This window comes from Amphibalanus amphitrite, unplaced genomic scaffold (genome assembly GCF_019059575.1).
Source record: "Amphibalanus amphitrite isolate SeventyFive unplaced genomic scaffold, NRLGWU_Aamphi_draft 000337F_arrow, whole genome shotgun sequence".
Classification (NCBI taxonomy): Eukaryota; Metazoa; Arthropoda; class Thecostraca; order Balanomorpha; family Balanidae; genus Amphibalanus; species Amphibalanus amphitrite.
The window spans coordinates 261939-284473 of record NW_024881832.1 but is presented as its reverse complement, the minus strand read 5'-3'; the positions used below and the strand labels follow the sequence as shown (position 1 = coordinate 284473).

General features: G+C 54.0%; 1 protein-coding gene across 9 annotated transcripts in view; it reads right to left on the bottom strand.

The window, feature by feature from the left end:
* LOC122388846 (dystrophin-like) overlaps nucleotides 1–22535 on the bottom strand; it is a 185658-nt gene that overhangs the window by 81976 nt on the left and 81147 nt on the right. For all 9 annotated transcript variants that reach the window (XM_043380307.1, XM_043380310.1, XM_043380313.1 and 6 more), the window contains 2 exons: nucleotides 15470–15636; nucleotides 14766–14861 (listed from right to left, as the gene is read on the bottom strand). In XM_043380307.1, coding sequence (XP_043236242.1) covers nucleotides 14766–14861; nucleotides 15470–15636 — 263 coding nt within the window. The remainder of the gene's footprint in view (nucleotides 1–14765; nucleotides 14862–15469; nucleotides 15637–22535) is intronic.

The window sequence follows — 22535 nt, the reverse complement described above, 5'->3', positions numbered from 1 at the left end:
AAATTTCATCTAAGCTTACTCTTACCTCCCAACGACTTATCGCGCCCCATTCCAACATTGGAATTGTGTGTGCTCTTCCTAGCACCTCTTGGGCTCCCTGGCCCAATATCCTCGAACACCTACATCACTTGACCCTGATTACTTGTCTAAAGGTGCAACGCAGGTAGCGATTACATTATAAGCGTTCGTCGATGGGTGTGATTGGTTCAATCAATCTCTGCCGGCCCACTCTCTTCGAACACCTACACCATTTGACCCCGATTACTTGTCTAAAGATCGACGCGGGTAGCGTCAGTTATTAGCGTTCCTCGGTGGCTTATGATTGGTCCGTCAACCTCTGCCGCTCACGGCACATCTCTGTTTCCCTACTAAAACCCCGCGGCCGGACGTTGGTTACTGACCCTTGCAGCCCTTCTGTGGGAGACCGTCTTACGCGTTTTCACCTAACGAACCGGTGGACACAAGCCTGCTACCCCGACGACCGCAGTCTCACCGGGCTCATAGACAGGTACCTACTCAATACTCTCATGCAGTCATGGCACCCGCAAGTGGCGCCTTTGATCATTGACCGGTGTGATTCGAAAGACTCCATGACTGAATCTATCCTGCAATTTTATCCGACGCCGTGGAATTCTGTCCTGCAGATGTGTGTTCAAGCGCGTTAGCGTCATGAGTGATGCATGCTGCGATCCAATTCCGACGGTGGACTTAATTCACTTACCTCATCCCGGCGGTATTCTCCTCGCCTTATCCTCTATCATTTTCGTATTTGTCACTCACCTTCGGCAGTGTGCTCCCTCGTCCTGTCTCTCTCTCTGACTCACCTCTCAGCTTGGGCGTCTTATGGCGTTCTTTGTTCTGGTATCTGCCTAACATATTTACTTACTTCCTCCGTAACGTGAGACAGTTCCAATCCTAGTAGACTTAGACGTATCGGCAGAGTCAAAAACACATGAAAGTGTTGCAACATACCTCCTCTTCGGCTAGCATCCATCCTTAGATCTTTCCTCCTTGTGTAATTCCGGTTTCAATATCTATCGGCCACTTCAAAAGTCACTCCTTCTGTATCTCCTTACCTGTCTGATCCGTAGAATCCCTTCAGTCCATGTGCGCACCGCTGCGCGGTACGAATCAATTGTTACCCGCGACATGAACAAAAAAAAATCATTGGATAGAGAAATCTGCGCCGCCAAATACTCAGACCATCTACTACTCCTTTCATCTACACGATATTTACGCCTACCAGCCGAAACGTCTCCACCGCAGCTTGCTATATTCACTCAGTGACGTCATATTCCAGGAAACACTGTGTTTACGCTTGTTGATCAGTAATGACGTGATAAGATCGTGTCGTCTGCGGGTTGGTACTTGGTGCATCCTGACTTCTCATCGTCTAACCTTGGACACGCCAACTTTGATCGGAATTTCAACTTGACTATTCTGAGTGTTGCCTGTGATTTAATGAAGTAATTCTCGGTAGTGCCCAATCATTTGTGATCATGAATATTTTATTTGTGGGTTGCTGTCTGGCGTCCCTCCCCGCGCTGTCGCAAATTTCTCTGGGGTCGTAAGTATTTGCATCAAGGGAATTCTTAGGTAGTGCGCCGGATTAGTCTCAATTTGGCATTTGGATTAAAAAAAAAAACAATCCAACTCATGTGATTTCATGTTATCTTACTGAACCAATTTATGAGAGTCAATTTTATAATGCAGGTTTTTATTGACATACTCGACCAGATGATTTATTTAACTTGCAATTGACAATCGACTTGTGGTGTTCTAATTTAAGGAAGCTCGGTTTACCGATTGCTATGTTGTTGAAGGTATTCAAATTTTGGCAAATGTGATATCCAATTATTCGGGTGGGAACATCAGCAATGAGAAATGGTTATATCAAATCAAGGGGGGGGGCTGTAAATTACAATAAGCTAATGGTTAAACTAAATTGATGGCTCGACAAAGACTCAGACTGGTGTAATCAATAGTGTGCTCACAGATGCCTTATAAATTTTCAATTCCAGGATGTTAAGTGGAACCGCACACTGTTGTGCTAGCATCCAAGGCCAGATATGAGATCAGTTGTGACCTGAGTGGTCAATGGTCATTGACATTGAAATTCCATGTTCAATAGATCATGTCAATAGAAAGAGATCAACTAACGGATGTTACTGGGAATAATCTGACTTGATTTGTTGCATGTTACTCATTTATCACCTGAATTCATTAATTTCAGCGTGTCCCTCCAAAACTGTGTAAGTCCAGTTGTCAGTAGCTTTCACACCACGCATGACATGAGATGAATGTCATCCTAGCTTGGGGTAGCAATGACCTTTGACCTTTGTTGTACATGTTCGTTAGGGAATGACCCTAGAAATGTGACTGGAGTGGGTGCAATTTCCTCACAAGTCCCTGGTGCTGCTCAATTGAATCTAACGCCATCTGGCCCAGCTATGGTCACTTTCCTCCTTCAATTTCTAAGTTTTAGTGATGCGCGCTCAATCGTAACACAATTAGTCTCCCCATTCCTGTTTTTAGCCTATTATTGTCTGCTAATCTGATGTTAACATGACTCGGGATGTAGAGTTGGTTTTAACTGACATAGGTAGCCAGTTTCTCCCAGAATTAAACCGTAGAGTTGTTCACCAAGATTTGCTAAAATTTGATGATATGCGACTGCTGTCTATTTCTCCCCCTTTTGACCACCCGCAAATTTGTCCGTCTTTTCTACTAAAGTCAGCATGGGTCAATCGTTGAAAGAAGGGTTCGTCCAGCTGTCTTAACAGATAATTTGTTCTCTCAGCAGGCCCATATCGGTGCATTGTTCGCGGTGCAGCTGAGGGCCGGTGACCAGCGCTCTTTCCGATCCAGCGGCGGGGGGACCAGGTCGCATTTGTGAGATCCAAAGCATTCGCGTCATTGTCTTTCTCTGGTTTAAATTAGCATGAAGGTCGCTTTTGCCTACAGATATAAATGAAGTATTACACCTGGATATCTCACTCACTCACTCACTCACCCACTCTCTCTCTCTCTCTCTCTCTCTCTCTCTCTCTCTCTCTCTCTCTCTCTCTCTCTCTCTCTCTCTCTCTCTCTCTCTCTCTCTCTCTCTCTCTCTCTCTCTCTCTCTCTCTGTCTCTGTCTCTGTCTCTGTCTCTGTCTCTGTCTCTGTCTCTGTCTCTGTCTCTGTCTCTGTCTCTGTCTCTGTCTCTGTCTCTGTCTCTGTCTCTGTCTCTGTCTCTGTCTCTGTCCCTGTCTCTGTCCTACGCACGATCCACGCGTGAGATGGTCGTGTAACGTCCACTCGCGGCAGAATGAATAAGCAGAGCTTGGCGTGCCTCGGTCATAGGTGGCGCCACTGTTTCCTTTCGGCCTTCTGGGCGGTCGGGCTGTACCGAAAGAGTTGGGTCTTGTAGGTGGCGCTAGGGGCGCTGCCGTCGGTGCGTCTTTATTCTACATGAAGGACATGAGCTGCGGTAATTTCTCGCTTCCCTCCGTAACCAACTTTAGATGTGTACAAGCAGGGTGACATTTTGACTTAGTCACATCACATTGAACGCTAACTCGCTTGATGTTTATGATCAATTGTCTCAAATGATGCATCAATTTAACAACCGTGTCATTTCCACTTTAATCTTTGATATACCTCGAAGGGGGAGCTGGCATCAATATCAGTTAGGTACTGATGATGCTAGGAGAGAAAGGGGGGATTGATTGACAGGTTACGAACAGCGATAAATTTATAACGATTGAAATGGTGATTCGGATTTGTATCGGTTATATGAACGCGAATCACGAAACGACTCAATGCTGACTTAATAACAACCCGGAAGGCAATTCAGACTTGTTCTGGCGCTGAGCTGCCGAAGGAGCAGAATAATGTTTAACGTTTACGATGTTGTACTCTCCTTATCCAATTGTAACAAAAAAAAAAAACGAATTTGTGGTGGTCGCGTCGTGAGGGCTTGATCATTGCGTTTCCGTTGATTGATGATCAGACGGCCGTGGCGTAATCTCATTCAACTCCGGTGAGCCTGGGGTGTTAGGCCGGCGTGAGGTCGTGTGGTCGACGTTGACAACTTAAAGATAATTACGTTAGCGGTCTCTGTGAGTCCGAATCAGCAACATATCTGAAGTAACCCTCCCTTCTTTCCCAGACAGATTGTTAAATTTTCACGCTATATTTACAAACGGACGATACAATACTGGTCATTTTCAACCGGTGTACCACGATCGGTTGTCAGCTCGCCAATGTCAACTTAGCCTTAACTCTAATCCTAACGCCCTAACTGCAGAAAACAAAGATTAATTACAAATCATCGCCAATTGAACTGTCATGACGTCATCTGACGTAGTTTGACGCGTCAGTGGTGACCAGCGCCCCAAAAATGACACCACCTGATCTGTTCCCCTCCCCTCGAATCCCACACCCCACTGCGGCCGGACCGCGCGCGTGATGGCCGACAGATAGTGCCACCCCAATACCAATGTAATGGTGAGCCATTAGCCTACACTGACCATTACTAACCCGCCCCGGCTGTCCCTCTAACCCCTCTGTCTATCCCATAGACAAGGCCGGACCAGTCAGGCCCATTAGCCCCTTCCCGCCTTTACAAACAGACGCACCACTGCCGCGCTGCTCGGTCGGGAGCGGAATGTAGCGACCATCTGCCCTCCCTTCCCTGCCGAATAACACTCCCACGATGTTAAATCCATTACCCTCTAATGGTGGCTCAGGTTAGACCCCAGGGAGTGGCATTTGTAATCCAGATCAGAGACATCCGATGGGTAAATGGGAGGTGAATTGTCCATGACGGGGAGGCAGTCTTGATGAGGCGGACAGATGAGATGACTCACTTGACAGTGTTTGATGATTGCTGTCCACTCCAGCTGAGGTCCGGTGCAGTGATGATCCGATCAGCAGAGAGGCCGCTCCGGCCGAAGCCGGGCGGGGTGGTGTCCCGCGCCGAGTCCCGAGGCGTTCTGTCTCTGGTGGTCGGCCTCTGGTGGTCGGTCTCGGGTCTGTCTGAATCCTCTTCTCCTTCTCCGCTGAGTTTTTGTTCGCCTGTGATTTCCGGGCCGGAGGTTCCGGGCGTCGCCGGGCCTCGCTGACCGGGGCAGAAAATTGGCGACATCCCGTCTCGCATCCGGAGTCGAGACTGTCCCCTCTTCCCTCCATTCCGCCGGAACGTGACGTCATCCTCACTTGTACGGCTCATCCGTCTCAGCTGCCTCCTGCCGGATGACATTTTCACACTCGATTTTCGCCGGATGTCGGTCCCTGTCTGCGCCGGACGCGGCGCCGCGTTAGCCTGACCTCAACCCTTCGCTCCGGTTTCCGTTCGAAAATTCGGCAGGAAGTGCGGTGCCAGGGTGTCGGGAGGCTGGTCCAGCACCGGCAGCAGGTGTTTCCGACTGCGTGCGTTTGTCGGCGGCAGCTGCGCCGGCCCGGATGGGTGTGTTGAAACTCCACCCTTCGGCGAGCCTTTGATCTTCGCTTAATGGTGACCGGCCGACGGGTCGGGGGATCGTATGGTCGACTCCCTCCCCACGCCGGCTCAGCGCCGCGGCAGGCAGTGCGGTCGTCCTTACGTATAGAGTGTGTGAGATGTCCTTTTTGACGTACGGAGAAAAAAAATGTCACAGCTTCCAGCTGTTACATAACCATAAACAAGTTAAAACAAATGGCCGAATCGACACAGCGGAGACAAGACGTCACTGAGGCAGAGGCGTGAGCACGCACCGTAAAACTGAATAACGGATCCCCTGGAACCCATTACAAAATGATGAAGTTGGGCTACGCCCGGTCCATGCGACAAATTCCCGCTTTGATATACGATCTTAACGGAGCTCGCTCCAAGCTAAAATCGATAAGGTAGATTTGACGATTGAGCTATAAATTAGGTCATGGTTGGTTTAGTGTCCTTTGAGCGTGAAGTTCCATTGGAATTACAGCGTTGGCCGCAGCAATTTTCACACCAGTCCCATTCTTAGTTACATCGTCAACGTCAAAGCTAACGGTTTAATTGGTGAAGACAATGTCCATCGAAAACAATGAGTTTGATTTGTGTTCACTGATAAGCAGTTTCAATGCTGCTATCAAGTACTGGGGCATGGTGAAACAAAACAAGTCGGCCGAAACATTCATCACGTTCGCGTTTACACGATCAAGTGATAAAATTGCAGCTAATTACCACAGAGACATGTTCAAAGCAAATGCATGTTACGACCGCATTCGCATGATCATTTATCATGGGTAAATGGTCACAACTGAATATTAAATGATCGGGTACATACCAGTGCAAAATCACCGTTTAGCAATACAGCAGTGCACCGATATACCAATAGCAATGCTCGGGACAAGTGGAACACTCGAAACAATCGGCAAAGAACGCCCGAGAACGCCGAGAGACGAACATTGCTAGGAACAGATCGAGCAATGAGCATCAGTCTGAGATCAGATTGTCCGACCACACCAGCCGGATACGGTTTGACGGACGGACGAAAGACATGCGTGCCCGCTCGCCGGCGACTGTTGATCAGCCAAAACTGCATCCAACAGGAATCGTTTCCGCTCCTTTGGAAAGAGTGGCAAATCGTTTGGTCGATGAAAGCTGAAAGATAATGACAAGGAAGAGATGATAGAAGCCTACAAAACATGCTATGCTTGTTAGTTTCGGGTCGAGACCACACTGGCTGGACGTTGTTGAAGTCCCTCAGAATAGCCTGGCTGAGGATCAAGCGTCCATATAACAATGTGCGCTCTTTGCCAAGGTCATATACTAAACGAGCCTTCTTGTTGAGCAAATAACACCTTTGTATGTAATTGTCCGTAAATCTCTGTACATACAATAGTAAGTATTCTCCGCTGGTGTGATGACACCGACAGGGGGGCCGGACTCGGCGGCAGGGATCGGAAGCCGGGAGCGCGTCACGAATCGGCTTATCCCCAGTGGTGCCAAGCTGATTACCCGCCCACCACTCCTCCCCTCCCCTCCCCCTACCACCCTCCGGGGCGAACGGACCGACGCAGGCGGCGCCGCAGATACCACAGGCAGTCCGGCACACAGCGCACAGTGCGGCGCGGAGGTGGACACTGTACGGACAGTCCGGCAGCGCTGGACACGGGGAACAGAGCACCTGGCAACCCAGTTCAGTTATCGGCGTCTGCCACAGTGAGACCAGCGCAGTATGAGGGTCAGCCGGGAGGACTGGCAAGCAGCACGCCGCCGATGCCGCATCCTTGCCGACTGGAGAGAGCCCTACCAGCGACTGAGCTATATCCCACACGGTGATGGCTCTCTATTCTGGACGGCAACTACAATCTACATCCGGTGACTAAACTTCCTTCCAATCCACCAGCGATGTGTCGATTTGCCTCCACCATGCCGTGTGGCTTAAATGCCGCCTGGATTCCACCCTTTACATAGCCCAGCTATGACACAAACAACTGACCGATACGATAAAGCACCTGTCCAACATCGACCGAACGATGACTGGCACACACGACACGGCACCTTTTGGTCCCGTTTGCGTCATCATTTTGACGCTGTTTACCTACACTCACGTGAATCCAATAAGTAGGAGCAGTGCCTAAATAGTTAATAATCCTGATTTCGAAGTACTAGAATCTTTAGTAGCTTACGCTCAATAATAACACCCAAAGCAGACATCTAATCAAACATCACTGTTAAGCAGCAGCAGCTTGTCAGCCAGTAGCCCTGCCATGCTGTCCTATAGTTTCATAAATGAGGTTATCACTGCTCATAGAAAGGGTAGGGTATCGTATCACTGGTTTGTACCGCGCGATGAATGGATTATGGGTAAAACCTGCGCCTTTGACTGAGCCAGAACAGGACTAGCGCCGGTGGTAATTGGAATCAACGGGTAGCGATGGCAACAATATACACCCTAGGTTCTAAAAGGTAAGCTGATATCCCCACTACGTGAAACAAAATGGAATTCACATGTATGAAAATTGACAGGTGCGCTGAGCGACGCAGTGGCAGTAATAACACGGCGGGAGCAGTGACAGGCACAACATGACGGGATCAGTGACGACAGGTGACAGGACACGGCGGAGCAATGACGGATCGGATACAGCGGGACATGGCGGCAGTGGCGGTAGACAGAACACGGGGCAATAGTAACAGACGGGACATGACGGGATTGGCAACGACAGGTGACAGGAAGCGGTGGGGTAATGATGGATTGGATATATCGAGACACGACGGGAGCAGTGGCAGGTGACAGGCTGAGACAGGGACACGTGACCGGTGAGGCACAAACAGCGCCACTCACGTCGAACTGCGCACTGGCCGGCGCCGGCGGCACGCGATGCTGCGAGGCCGGCGATCGGCCGCCGCCCGCCGAGCCGTTGGCCGGGCCCCGCTGCCACATCCCGAGCGCAGTGTCCACAGAGTATCACTGTCGCCGAGTCCCGCCGGCGCGGCACGCCGCCCTCAGGTGCCGGGCGCGCGCGCGCGGCCACCTCCGCCGCCGACACCGCACTGGCGCCGCCGGGCGCAGACGGCGCGTCGGCGCCCGTATCGACGTGCCGCGGCGGCGCCGACCGTGTGCCGGCGTCGCCGCGGAGGTGGCAGCCTGGCCGCCGCCGCGGCGGTGCACCCAGGGGCGACCCAGGCGGCGGGGCGGCGGTGACAAATTCTCCCACGAGCCGAAGGAGCTGCGGGACGGCCGGCCGGGCATACGGTGGCCGCCGTTCAGGTCAGCACGGCGCCAGACGGCCGGAGCGCACGGGGCGCGCGGACTGGCGGCCAGCGACATCGATCGAGACGCTCCCGGCCGGCGCGCTGACCCGGCCCGGCGACTGTACCCGGCTCCCCGCCGGCGCCAGCGGCGGGACGAGCACACCAGACGGCGCGGCGCCACCGGCCGGCCGCCGCCACTCCAGGGTCGCCGGCGGCGCTAAATGACAGCCCGCCACTACAGAGACACCGAGCGGCGCCAGATAACAGCTGCTGGCAGCCAGAGACCGTCTGGACCGGCCTACGACGGCGTGGCAGGTGTCATCTCTGTGATTAGCTGTCTTAACCCTCGCATGTGTGCGGCGTTTGCCAGCTTCTAATGTGTAGGGGGGGGGGGGGTCGATTGGACCCCCCCCCTTGCCGTTTGGCCCCTGATCGAGCTAGAGCTTCGCGGAAAAAACGAGCGTGTTGCCCGTGACGAGAGGAAGCCGATGATACCCAATTTTAAGGTCCTAGGTCATTGGTTGACCTTCCAGGTCAGGTCAATGACCCAAAGTCGGGAAAATCGGGACCTGTTAGAAAGTCGTAAAGTGTGGCTGCTAAGGGGTTTTTCGGGGTGCTGATCACGAATATCGTGTTAGTTTTGATCACAGATGATGTCTTGAAGCATTTAGACCAGGTCGGGTCAGGTCAGGTCAGGTCAACCAGTAGGCGTCGTGACGGATATTCGTAGTACGTGTCAACCGCCTCTTACAGCTTCGTAACATGTTACGAAGTCACCAAAACTACTTCGTAAATGTTCAAATGGTTGCTAAATTCGAATTCAGCTCCAAAAACTAGCCTAGAAACATGTAAAACTCGAAAAAGTGAACCGAGGTCACCCGAGGTCACCAAAGGTCAATGACCTGACCTGACCTTCAGGTGACCTTGACACACACGGGAGTAACATCAAATCACATGTTTGAACGTTTGAAACCACGAAAAGCTTGCAAACACGCGGCTAGTGCGAGCCGACCTACGCGAAATCGCGATTCCGGCCAAACATGGTCTCGGAAAAGAGGTCACAGGTCAAAGGTCATTTGGGTCAGGGTCATGAAATTTTCAGAGTAGGTGTAAAATTGATCAATGCGAGGGTACTGAAAGTTTCGTCGCGATCGGCCGCTTTTTACGCGAGTTATTCGCGAAAAACCATGGGGGGGGGGTCCATCCGACCCCCCCCCCCTACACATGCGAGGGTTAACGTTGTACCAGTCAGCTGGGAGTTAGTACTGTTATTAAAAGAAAAGAAAACTATCAGACGGCACCTGAATGGAGTGAAAATACTTCCTCGAACCAACACGTATTAAGAGGATTTATTGAAGCCTCCAAAGGCTCTTCCTGAATGAAAAGGCTTCAGCAAGCTGTACAGAAGGCGTGCTTATATTCTTTAGCCTCGAGAGGACGGATCCGCTTCTTTCAGCAGCGCCTAGCTTCAACCCATCGTTGGGGATTACTGCATGTATCATCGAATCCGTTCGGTGAAAGCCGCCTGTAATCCATACGCCCAGCGTCACGAGAGGGGATCAGTCGTGTTGGACGCAGGTGGCGTCAGAGGTTACATACCACAATTCCACCATGCAGTCCGCTGGTCTCGAGCGAAAAAGGAGGATCGGCAGCCCGGTGGACAGAAAAATAGCTGGTCCCGAAACGTAAACGGTCCCCCTGTCCCGAAGGCAGACGGTCAACTCGCCCCAGTGGACATTGGACCGAGACGGGCAGAAGGTCCACCAGCCCCGGAAGACAGACGATCTAGTTGGCGGCGCGGCAACTCTCGGCCCGGTTCAACTGCCAGCCGATTACCAGTTTCCGTCGGCCGCCGGCCCCCGGGGAGCACTGAGACGGTGCGCGGCCAATGTTCAGCGCGGCCCGCGCCCGGTGCCACTGCTTTGTCTCGCTGTCGGCCGGCTGCGGGCCGCCACCCGGGCCGGGGCAGCCAACTGAGACCAGGCTCGACCCGGTGACCAGCACAGTGGCAGCCAAACGCCGCTGACCGAGATCAATGGCCGAATTCTCCGACTCGACCAGCCGAATCCCAACGAGGGAGGTTAGCTAAGCAATAGCATGACATTTCCACAAACGATAGAGCAGACGTTATACCACATCGTAACACGCGAGCAATGCACCAATGAAAGTGCAAGAAGCTAATAAAAAGGTTAAAGAATTGAACGATGAACCGGCAATATTGCCGACAATCTCACTGCGCTGATTTGGTAAGCATAACCTGATACAAAGCATTCGACTACAAGTGCGCTGTCTTGCACCTGCGCAGACCAAAAGTATACCAAAAGATTCGATACATTCACCGTGGGCGTGTCCATCGTAGAGCCCAGCACAAGTAAAACGTCCGTCCCCTCCCGTGCCGCCGGCAGTCCGCCTGACCAGCCAGTGCAGCCAGTGACCCACGTGCCGCCGCACAGCGCTGTCAGCCGGTGCAGTATACCAGCGCAGGCGGCCCGCTCGCCGAGTCCGGTTGCGCCGCCGCGTTGTCGGCGACTCTGGGTGCGTTACCATGGCCGGGGGCAGACCCCGGCGACCATTGCTCATTCCCCATTACCCGGGTGGCACGTCGTCTGCGGACGCCATTCCTTCACAGCCGGCGGGAGCGCGGCAATGTCCGCGCCGATCGCCCGGGGTGCGGCAGCTCTCCCCCGGGACGGAGGCAAATCAGCAGCCGATATTGCCGCGGCCATGGCATGGAACACGGGTAAACTAAGGACCACACCGGAAGGGCGGCCGGCGGTGGGCAGGGTCTAAGACTTTCAAACCTATCGGGGTGGTGGTTAGGACCGCTGACGTCCACATAACACGTAACCGAGTAAAGGCACCGGGTTTTACGCATGGCTAGAGGGCAGGATATTGGTGTGTAAAGACGACAGAAGACCTGAGGCCAGTTTTACCAACAGAAAAATAGCCGCCTGCCGGAATTTTTTGCCTAAAGACCGCGGTCATTAGCCAAAAAAAATCCGATATGCGGCTATTTTTCTGTTGGTAAAACTGGCCTCTGATTCAGTTGGGTGTCACGAATACAGGTGCGATACTGGGAACATCAGCATTCAGCAGCACAGAAGGCCAGATGGCATCAGTGCGACGCGGACAGACCTCGGACCTCGTACGACGGAGACAGAGGGCGGATATTTGCACTGCCTCTCCCTGGGTCTCTAATCGATACCCACCGCTACCCATTGTACCAGGTAAATACGGCACTGACGGCCTCTGCGCACAATGGTCCTCCATTGTTCCCTGTCCGAGCGATCCCAGAACCAGCCCCAAACGCACACAAAACCGTCGCACAACTTCTGAACGGCGCAGGGCCTACATCAGTCAGTACTCAGTACACTGGCCGATATCAGGCCGGTTCCAGTTCGGGTTGCGGGCGGGGCAAATGTCATCGGTAATCACGATCTAGTAGTTGCAAAAGTATGACCTGATCTTTGAGAAAATGAGCAAGCGAGTGCACGAGAAGTAAACTAGACCGAGATGCTGCAGGAGAGAGAGAGAGAGAGAGAGAGAGAGAGAGAGAGAGAGAGAGAGAGAGAGAGAGAGAGAGAGAGAGAGAGAGAGAGAGAGAGAGAGAGAGAGAGAGAGAGAGAGAGAGAGAGAGAGAGAGACAGAGACAGAGACAGAGACAGAGACAGAGAGAGAAAAAAGGAGGGAAGGAGAGAAGGCAGAGTGCTGCAGTTCTGACCCGGGAAGACGGATAAAGATCGAAGTAAATTATATAATGGAGGTTTCAAATTACCTCTTGGAAATAGTAATCCAATACCACTAAAATCACATCAGCAGCTAACGCGCTAAGCCTTTGTGCGCGTCCGACCACGATTCGGCCCACATTAGGCAGAAGGCAACCGGCAGCCGGCAGCGCGCTGGCTGCCCGATTAACGCCCAGCCCCCGCAATCCCCGATATATAGATATCGCGATTCTGTCTGCCGCTGGCGCCGAGAGCGGCCCGGAACGACTCATCCGGATTCGGCGCCCGCGCCGATCGCACGGCAATAAGGGCGGTCGGACGAGCGGGAGGCACGGCCAACGGGCCGTCAGCACACAGTAGACACAGACAGAGCCAGCGGGATGGGACGCCGGCACACATAGACGGGAGCCTGGTGAGACGCACTGTTAGCACATATTGGAGAGCCGTGGGACGGGCAGCTAAGACAGACAGAGCCGGCAGAGAGGGCCACCAGCACACATAGACGGAGACGGCGGGTCAACACACAAGGGAGAGCCGACGGGATGGGCCGTCAGCACACATGGACACTGGACAGAACAGTCAGCAGAGACAGACGAGAGCCGGTAGAACAGACCGCCAGACGGACGGTGCTCGAAACCAGATGGAAGGACCGTCAGTTATACATACAGTCAGACGGAGGCAGAAGACGGACCGGGAGAGGATCATTCCAAACACGACAAACCAAACACAGGAAAGGCCGAGGAATCCATCTGAAAAATGCCTGACTCCTGGTTCTCATTCAAACAAGCGACTGATATCCACTGAGGCGAACTATGTTGTCCAAACTCATCGAATCTGCCCAAACTCCGAACTATAAACTGGGAGATACAGGGCATGCTGCTACAGACCACCAATTAAACCTTTCTGTTGCAATTAGGAAACTTCATTTGTTAATTCCACTTTGAAAGCAGCCTAAAATACGAAAGAGTCCAGATTTATTATGCAAACTCTCAGCGAAAGAATTTGGTTAATTCATGAGGGCTTGGGATTCGCATCTAATTGGAAAAGATCCGCAGCATTTTATCGCAGACTACACCACAGGGAGCCGGCGCAACCCACACGAGCCTGGTGCAGCCTAGATGTACGGCCCGCTGAGGACGCATCAGACAGCATTGTAAGACCACACCAAATGGGCACGAGAAAACCATTTCGGGGTAAGGACAGAAGCCCACCCAGCGGGACCGCCTGCCGTCCTGTCCCCGCCGGACCGCACGTGCCACGAGGCAGGCAGCGGCTGCGCCCCCGTGCCGAGCAGCAGGTGTTGTGTACTGAGTGGCGGTCCAGACCGCTCCCCAGCCGATCATAAACTGGCGGTCGACGCCACCGACTGCGCACGGCAGACCCGTCGGACGGTGCACCATCCCGTCCCTCACTGTCAGTCCCCACTCGGAGTGAACGGCCACATCACGAGCCGCGGAGCTGCCGAGAATGGCAGTGCCGGTCGGTGGCGCGCGGGCGGGGTGGGAGGCCACCCAGAGCGCGCCGGCGGACCAGACAGCGCGACTCCTCTCCCCGAGTCGGCGCCTCTCGCCCAGGCGAGGAGCGCTCTACCATGGCCGGCCCACCGGTCGCCGCCGCTGGAAGTTATGGTGCGCCAAAGCGAGGCCGACAGCCGTGGCAGGGGGCAGCCGGCCGCAACGGACAGCCAGTCGGGGTCCCACGACATTTCACGGAAGCGCCAGCCGGCCGCCGCAGAGGGAAATAAACTAGCTGCATGGCTCCCTGTTATAAGGGCGCATAGCCAGTAGAAATGAGCATTAATTTTAGAAACTTACCAGGAAGAAAGAAATGTATCTACTATCTAGGAATAAACATAACGGTACAGGAGTGCAGAGGAGGGCTCGATGGTGGAGGGACTAAAAAATGAGTGAAACAACAGTTCGGAACAATGGGGCACTTGATACGGCTCCTCGTAAGCATCCATATACACGACGCCTTCAGACTTGAGTTGGCTGACTTAGATTGGGAGCTAACCACTCCCGCCATCTGATACAGGAAAACGGTACGCGCCCGTCGCTGCCGTACGCCGGCCGTCTCGGCTTTCACTGGCCCGGTAGGCTGTGCCGCAGTACAGCTGAGCTCGGCGGCACAGTGGAACACTCGCCGCGGCATCACACACAGCACGGGACGGACGGCACGGGACGACAGAGAAAACAGAGCAGACAGTGTGCTGTTCTGGAGGGCGGGCGGATGGGTAGATATCAAGCTCTACTCCTTCGCAGGAAGTTGGCCAGTTTGCTATCCTGTAAAAGTTTCGGTAGAAACAAAGAATCGCTCAAAACAGCGAGCGGCTCACCTTGTGTTTGGAGACGACCCGCTCGACGTCGGCGGCGTCGCCGATGATCACCGGTTTGTCGCACATCCGTGTAATGAGCGTCAGCCAGTCCTTAATCTGGGGGAGAGGGTGGGGCGGTGGCAAGGTTAGTGTCTGCCGACAGACTAGCCAGGTTGCGAGGCGCTGCGAGGGGTCAGGACAGCCGTTTAAGAGATCCATGACCAAGGCGATGGGACCACGGATAATGCAAGGTAAGACTGTCACTAAATTGACCAATGACCACTTCATCATAAATAATTAATATTGCCAGAGTGCAGCATTAGTTCCACGCCATATCGTATGGCCGCCCTGAGCCCTCTCCCACCCCACCGGCCGGCCCATGCTGACACCATCGGTCGGCCTTAGTGCCGGGAGGTGGCAGCACGACCGACACTGTTTCAGTGCATTGACGCTACCTGACGCTACCGGTATCGGCGCTATAAAACGTAAGCAAAAAATTGCAATTGTGCTTATTTCCATGAAAACGAGCGTCAATGCCGGTAGCGTCAGGTAGCGCCAATGCGCTGAAACAGAGTCCCGAATTCCATCCGAGCCCGGCACCCTGGCGCAGACGCTTCTCTTCCACTCAACCTCAGGTCACCAGAGGAGGGCGCTGAGGTTGGCAGATTCAACTGACACAGAACAGACACGATAAGATCGCCCTCCCACTCTCCGCTGGCTCTCACCTGGCTGATGCTCTTGTCGAGACTGGTGACCAGCGCTGCCGGCGCCACGGCGCGGTGTTTGGTCAGCGGCGACGGGAAGCTGGGGGGCTGGGAGCCCGCGCGGGACCCGTCCGGGGAGGTAGGCGACGGCGACGGGTCGGCGGACGGTGAATGTGCCGCGGAGCCCACTGAAACACGGGCCAACTCAGTCAGAGAGAGGGCGTCAGACGACGGTCAGCGGTCAGAGACGATGGGCGGCAAATGTGAGCATGGGTCACCGGTATGAGGGGTGACTGACAAATAACGGTCGACGGTCAGAGAGACGATGTCTACAGAGGCCACATCGGTCAGAGAGACGAAATTGAGGCATGGGTCACCAGTCAGAGATGTGATTGAGGCGGGGATCACTGTTTACAGGGGCGATTCGGAGACACGGTCACAGAGACGACAGTGCAAGACGGGTCATTGGTCAGAGATGACAGTGAGGTGCGGGTCACAGACTCACGAGTAAATGTATGACAATAAAGACCAGACAGTCAGTGAAGACTTAAGCCCTGAAATACGTCGTCGGTCAGTTTCGTAACCCGTGAGTTTCACGGACAGGGATCGGCGATCGTTCAGCACTAAATGGTAGTCACGTAAGGCTATCAATGATCCTTGTTAGCGCACACAGTTCATGCAATCGTAGTGGACGCGGATACAGTGGATGCAGTGGACCAGCAAAGTGGATGATAATCAGAATGACACGAGTTTGGAAAAGTACTCGTATGTACGCGCCGCAGCTTTGTAGAACCACTTCTAAAGCCATTTGTGTGCTAAAAATACTAAGCAAGGAGCAAATGAATGCCAACGAATGGATCTTGGGCTGCAGCTTCCAAAAGTCAAGTCATTCTGAGATAATTAATGTGTTTTACAGACTGAGAACGAGAACAAAGCAATTTCCTTTTCTCATACGTAATATGGTCAAATGATATAACGAACCGTCAAACGAACGTTGGAAAGACACATCAGGAGCCTGGCGTCACATAACAGAAACGCACCCCATCACAAGAGCGTCATTTGAATAGAACGAAGTGGTGCACTGGACGACATTAGTAAGACAATAGACATTTCAACATAACTTGCGTCCTAGCGGCGCTTGGAGCGGTTGATAGACTAGTTGGACCGTCAGCCGCCGGCGACGATCCAATGGTGTTTCCATCAGTACAACCGGCGCCGGCCGTGCCAATGACGTCATCGCCCTTCCGCTCGGAGTCCAATAAGCCCGGCAATGATCACCGCCCGTATCGGGGGCAGGCAAATCTCCGAATTATTGGCCAGTTGATCCCGACTGCCTGTGCTGGGAGCAGAGGTGTCGGCCGGTAGCACAGGAACTGATAACCACCCAGCAGCAGCCGGGGGGTAACGGCGGCGCCATGTCACACTGTCACAGAGCGGGTCGATGGCAGGAGAATCCGCTAACGGTAACATGACCCGACCCGATCTCACGCATTGGCTCATGGCAGATTGTCAGGCGGAAATAGACTAGCAACCATCATCGTTCCCACACAAAGCACAACCGTTCCTCGAAGAGATATTGACATTGTCCCTGGGGCTACATCCTGCATAAGGACTGGAAAGACTCATCAGCTCACGGTAGTGACTCAAGCGAGACCCTAGTCCAACTCCTCTTCACCGTGTCCTCATTGGGCCACTCCGTCCAGCCTCCACCACACTGTCTCCACGATGTTCTACACCCCTTCCCCGCCGTACCCCCCCCCCCCCACACCACCACCACCACCGGGCTGCCTCCGCCGCCGCCGCCGGCCGTGTCGGAGCCGGTGAACGGGGCCGACGCCGGCGTCAGAGCAGGGATCGCGCCACGTCGCACGCCGCAAAGCCGATTACGACTGATTGGTAGCGTCAGCTCTCCTCCCCGCCCCAGTGGCTGACGCCGGCGGCCCGCCAGGAGCGAGAAGGGCCCACTCTGCGGGCGGCGGTCAGGCGGCAGCGTGAGGCACGCAGCTCAGAACACTCGTGTTTTCGCGGCGACAACACGGTGTGGCCGAGGGGAGACGAGTGGGGCCCTCACGTCACGAGGGAGGAGGTGAGGGGAGGTGAGACGGAAGCCAGTGGGGCTTCACTCAGCCCCAGAGCGCCAGCTCAGCGGACTGTCCGTGCTGTTGCTCTCACTGGCTCCGCTTCACGGACCCAGGGTGACCGACTGACCGTCCCACAGCGGTAGGGCGGAATGAAGGAGCATCGACCGTGTCACGAACCGTGTGTTTTACGATCGACCCCGAGGACCGCCGCGCTGGTGTGTGAGGTGGCGGTCACGACACCCATGTACGGTAGGTGCCGGGCAGCACCGGCATTGCACTGGCCCGCTGCCAGTCCAGGAGCCCTCCCCCTCCCTCCTCCGGGACAGGTGCTAACACTCCGTGCACGCCCGCCAATGAACCCAGCTGGGGTCTGTAAATGGACACTGAAACACCGCACCTGGAACAAAGATCTGTGTTATCTCAAACAATGATCCCAGACATATCAAAGCGATTCTAGCATGCCGACCAGAAAGTTAATCCGGCGACAACGGTGCATTTCCGGCTTGATATTGCGAAAAGCTTTAGCCCAATATTTACGTTCCGAACGGTACAGAACCAATATCAACGAGTGGATAATTCGACCAGCTTTGATCTCTGCACAGCAAAACAAGCAATTGTTATATTTATAGCTATGCTTTAAAAATAGCAAGTACCGCGACAACAGAGGCATAAGAATTATAATAAGCTCTGGCGTGGTTGCAATAGGAAATGCTATAGATACCTACATAAATTTGGTACCAAAATGAGTCTTGAGAAAATTGCAGGACCAGTACCAATGAATCATACACCAAGCATGATTTACAATTCATGGGAAAAGTGTGACTTAGTAAAATGACGGTTCTATTTAGTCTGTTAGTAGCAAGCATTCTGGACGACAAAATTAGCAAAATGCACGGCTGATCAGACTTTAAAGCGCGCTTTAAAAGTCCGTGACTGAGCTGAGCCGAAGTTCAGGCGGGTGAGCACGGTGAGTTAAGGTCAGGACACGGTTAGCCAGCGCTGCAGGCCGCGCCTGTCCCGCTGGTCGCACCCGGGCTGGACGGCCCGCCCTGGCCGCCGGCCGGTGAGTCGGTGTGTCGGTGGTGTCTCCTCGCGGCGTGGTTGCGCCGCGGGCTCCTGCCGGCGCCGTGGCTGCTGACGGAGCAGGCGGAGCCGCGCCGCACACTGGGCCGGGGGCCCGGAAAAGTGCTAGAAATTATCTGTGATTGAGTTGTTGATCTCAGTGACAAGCAAACATGCTAAAAACGAAGTGGGGCTGCTTAATCCTCGCCGGACCTATTGTCGGACCCCCCACCCCCTCGGCCGGCCGAGGGGGGGGAGGGTTGGTACGACCCCTTTTCGCCGTTTCGCCCCTAATGAAGCTAGAGCCTCGCGGAAAAAACAAGCGTGTGCCCCGTTTCAAGACGGAACGATTGATACCCGATTTTAAGGTCCCAGGTCAACCGGTAAACTCTGAGGTGAAGTCAAAAAAGCCCAAGGTAGGGTTTAGTTTTTGGTAAATAATTTCGCAAAAAATGGCCGCAGAGCAGCGATTTTGGCACCATCGTGTTCGCCTGGCTCAGGCGCGTCGAATGGTATACTTTTTGTCCGGGTGAGGTCAACTTAAGGTGTTGACCTCGAGTCAAGGTCAGGTCAGAGCCCATCAGGCCACGAACTTAATCGAAGGAAGTCGTATTGCATATCATTCGATTCGGGAGATCTTTCCGAGTCCATTGGTGGCTTTCCCGAGTCGCTGGCTCAATTTGATCATGAGTTATTGACGAGAAACTCCTATGACCGCAGTGACGTCATAAATGACGTCACGGAAGGTCAAAAATGCAAAAGTAAAGCATCGAATCTTGCAAGGAGTGCATGAAATCACGATTCCGTGTGCTTGAGATAGTTTGAGATCATTCCATGCGCAAAAAGAACAGTTTTCTTATTTCCCCATTTACTTTTAATGGTGAGGTCACGTGACCTCGAAGAGTAGCAGGCATTAGCAAAAATTGCGAGTAGGGCATGACAGAAAGATGATTAGTGGTTTGTATGGCATGGTCATTTTTAGCGGCTCGAAATAACATTTCTCAAAAAGTCTGACTAAAGAGCAAGTTGTTGTTGATTATCACTGACTTGTGTTTGGGGGTTAATAATGACTGAATTTTTTAGTTTGGCCCAAAATTTTTGACAGCATTGTGTGCATTGATCAATTCTGAGCTCAGGGACATATATTTTATTCTGATTATACGCTTTTGTTTTTCATAACTTCCAGCGCTTTAAAGAGCGCCGGGCCTTCAGTAGAGCGGCGAGGTGACAATTGCCCCTACATCATGTGGTTTACTGGCGCATATCTCGAAAAGTAGCAGGGAAAAGCAGCAAAGCACCTATATGGAACGAAAGATGAGTAATCAGAGGCTAGTATAAAATGTTCATTTTTAGCTGCTCGAAATCACATTTTTATAAAAGTCTAATTAAAAAATTAGATATGATTTTTAATTACGTCTTGCAGCTGCTTGCAAAAAGCTAGCTTATCTTGCAGAAAAGCGATGCAATATGTAAGAATAATGTTGGCACAGTGAACAACAGTGCCCTGAACTAGTCTGACAGGAAATTTCGTTCAAAACAACGATTGGTCAGGTAATAAATTACCACTAAAGATCATCATGAAAATGGGTAAATGTGGTGGCCACTAGAGAGTCTAAATTGTCTTGGGTTTGGTGACAACTGACGACCTCAATTTTGACCTTAGGGAAAAACTGGCATCGGAATCGTATTCTTCGATCAATTTGGGGTTAAATGATACCTATTTTGTTCATATTGCGGACAGTCAGTTTGGGGGAATTTCTAGCGCTTTTTCGGGCTGCCGGCCTACAGTGCGCCGGCCGCCCGGATCCGGCGGCGCCAGACAGTGCGAGCCGCGCCGGCCGCGCCGCGCCGACTCGGGACACAGGCGGCTGCCGTAGGAGGCAGCGGGCGCGTCCTCCGGGCCGTCATCGTCGTCCGCGCCGCCGCCGTACCCGATGTCGATGTAACACGGCTGGACGGAGCGGCGCCGCGGTCGCTGCTCGGGGGTGGGCTCCGGCGCGCCGCCCGCCACCGACCGCCGGCCGCGCTCCCTCCCCTTCTTCACCACCTTGTAGAACAGGAACATGTCGCCTACCCCACTGAGGCAGGACACGCCTCACTCGTCCCCGGGGGCGGCGCCCGGCGGACACCCGCTGGCCGCGCCGGCTCGGACCGCCAGTCCCAACTCCACCGATAGATCGCCACCTGCTACCGTCTCCAGGGGCTGTCCGTCCGGCCTGGCCCCACACAGGGCACGGCACGGCGCTTACTCTCGGCGGGTCGGCACAGGCCGTCACTGGCGCCGGTCGGGCCCGATCTCCTCAGACAACCGCCGCCAGCTGCCGCTCTCCATCAGACCGTCGGCCGCGCTGGCAAACACCGAGTCACGCCCCACTTACACGCCAGCGCCGCCACGGCAGACGGCACCGTGCGGCGCACTAAGCACCGCTGGAAAATCTCACCACGCACTGCACAGCTCCGTCAGCGCCCTTCGAAAACCACAGTGCGCCGTTCGAAAACTGAAGGGTTCTCTCAGCACCATCCGCAGGCAACACGGCACCCTTAGCACTGTCGGCAAACGACACTGCAAAGCTCCTCCCGAAATATCACGGCGGAAAATTTCACTTCATAACTCCTTCAGTACCGATGGAAAATCACCCTCAGCACCGTCGGTAGACCACACGAGTCTGTCGGCACCGCATGCCTCGCCACTCCCTCAGAGCACCGCGGGCAACCCAATCATCTCACTCAGCATCTCTGGCACACCGCGCCGCTCAGCTCCGTCACCACGGCTCCAGTCGTGCGCCGGTCCAGTCGGCTACTGAGCACGGGGTTTTTCACCGCCACCACCAGCCTGCGCCTCCTTCTCCGGCGGCGGCTTCGCGCACAGTGATCGCCGTCGCTGCCGGCCGCGTTTAGCTTGGCAGCCGGGGGCGGAGAGGTCCGCCGCACCGGCACTGGAAAGGCCGAGTCACCTGGACACTGCCGTCCGCCCACCGGGCCTTATGGGAATACGGCTGCCCACGAGCCGAGCAGGCAGAGCTCTACCTCTGCAGAGGCCTGGTGTGGGAGGGTTGCTACGACCGACGCTGTCAATCAGGGCTCGAACAGAACATGGACTGGCTGAGAGATTGGTGTGGCCTAGAGCGACTTCCCCGGTGGTCGCCGTGTGCACTGAATAGATGGCCCGGCCTCAGACGAACTGACCACCGCCTGCGATTAGCGAAAGTAAACAAACATTTGCCAAATAAACAGCGGCCTTGAGTGAGTCGTGTCGCACGCGCTGCCAACTCGGGCCGGAAGAGGGACGGCGCCGGCTGCGGCGTCTCCTCGGCGGCCGAGACGTGTCGGCGGCCGTCGGCTGGCACTCGCTACGGGTCGTCATAATGGGGGGCACCTGCTGCTCGGGGTATGACAGGCCAGGGCTCAAAAAAGCTGTTTGGTGGTCGCCGACCAAAAGTTTTATTCAGATTGTGGTCGCAGCACCGGCTGCCCAGTAGGTACTCTGCCCATAGCTCTTTGGTTGTCGCACAGGCAATGGAACGTTTTTTAAACCAATTAACTTCTAATGCTGCTATTCCCAGCACCGTAGCACGTATCAAGCGCCACCAATGTACACGAATCTGCAATTACAACATGAATTAAAAGCAGTGGTTTGATCGCTAACGCTGCGTTCGGACAGCCCGGTTTCCACGTGGAGTTTCTAGGCCGATGAGCTCCTCACGGAAACGATCGCCTTTCGGCCGCTTAGCCATAGTGTTTCGCGCTGACTGAACGCGTTTGCGTGAGGAATTCCTCGGCGTGGAAGTTCCACGCAGTAACCGGGCTGTCCGAACGCAGCTTAAATACACCATAACAAACGAGAGTGAAATTTTGTGCCCGAATCCCTACTCCTCCCCTGGCTGACCCGACGGACGCCACCCCTCCCCCTCGGCGTCCCTTCCCCCACGGTGGCAGTCAGCTGG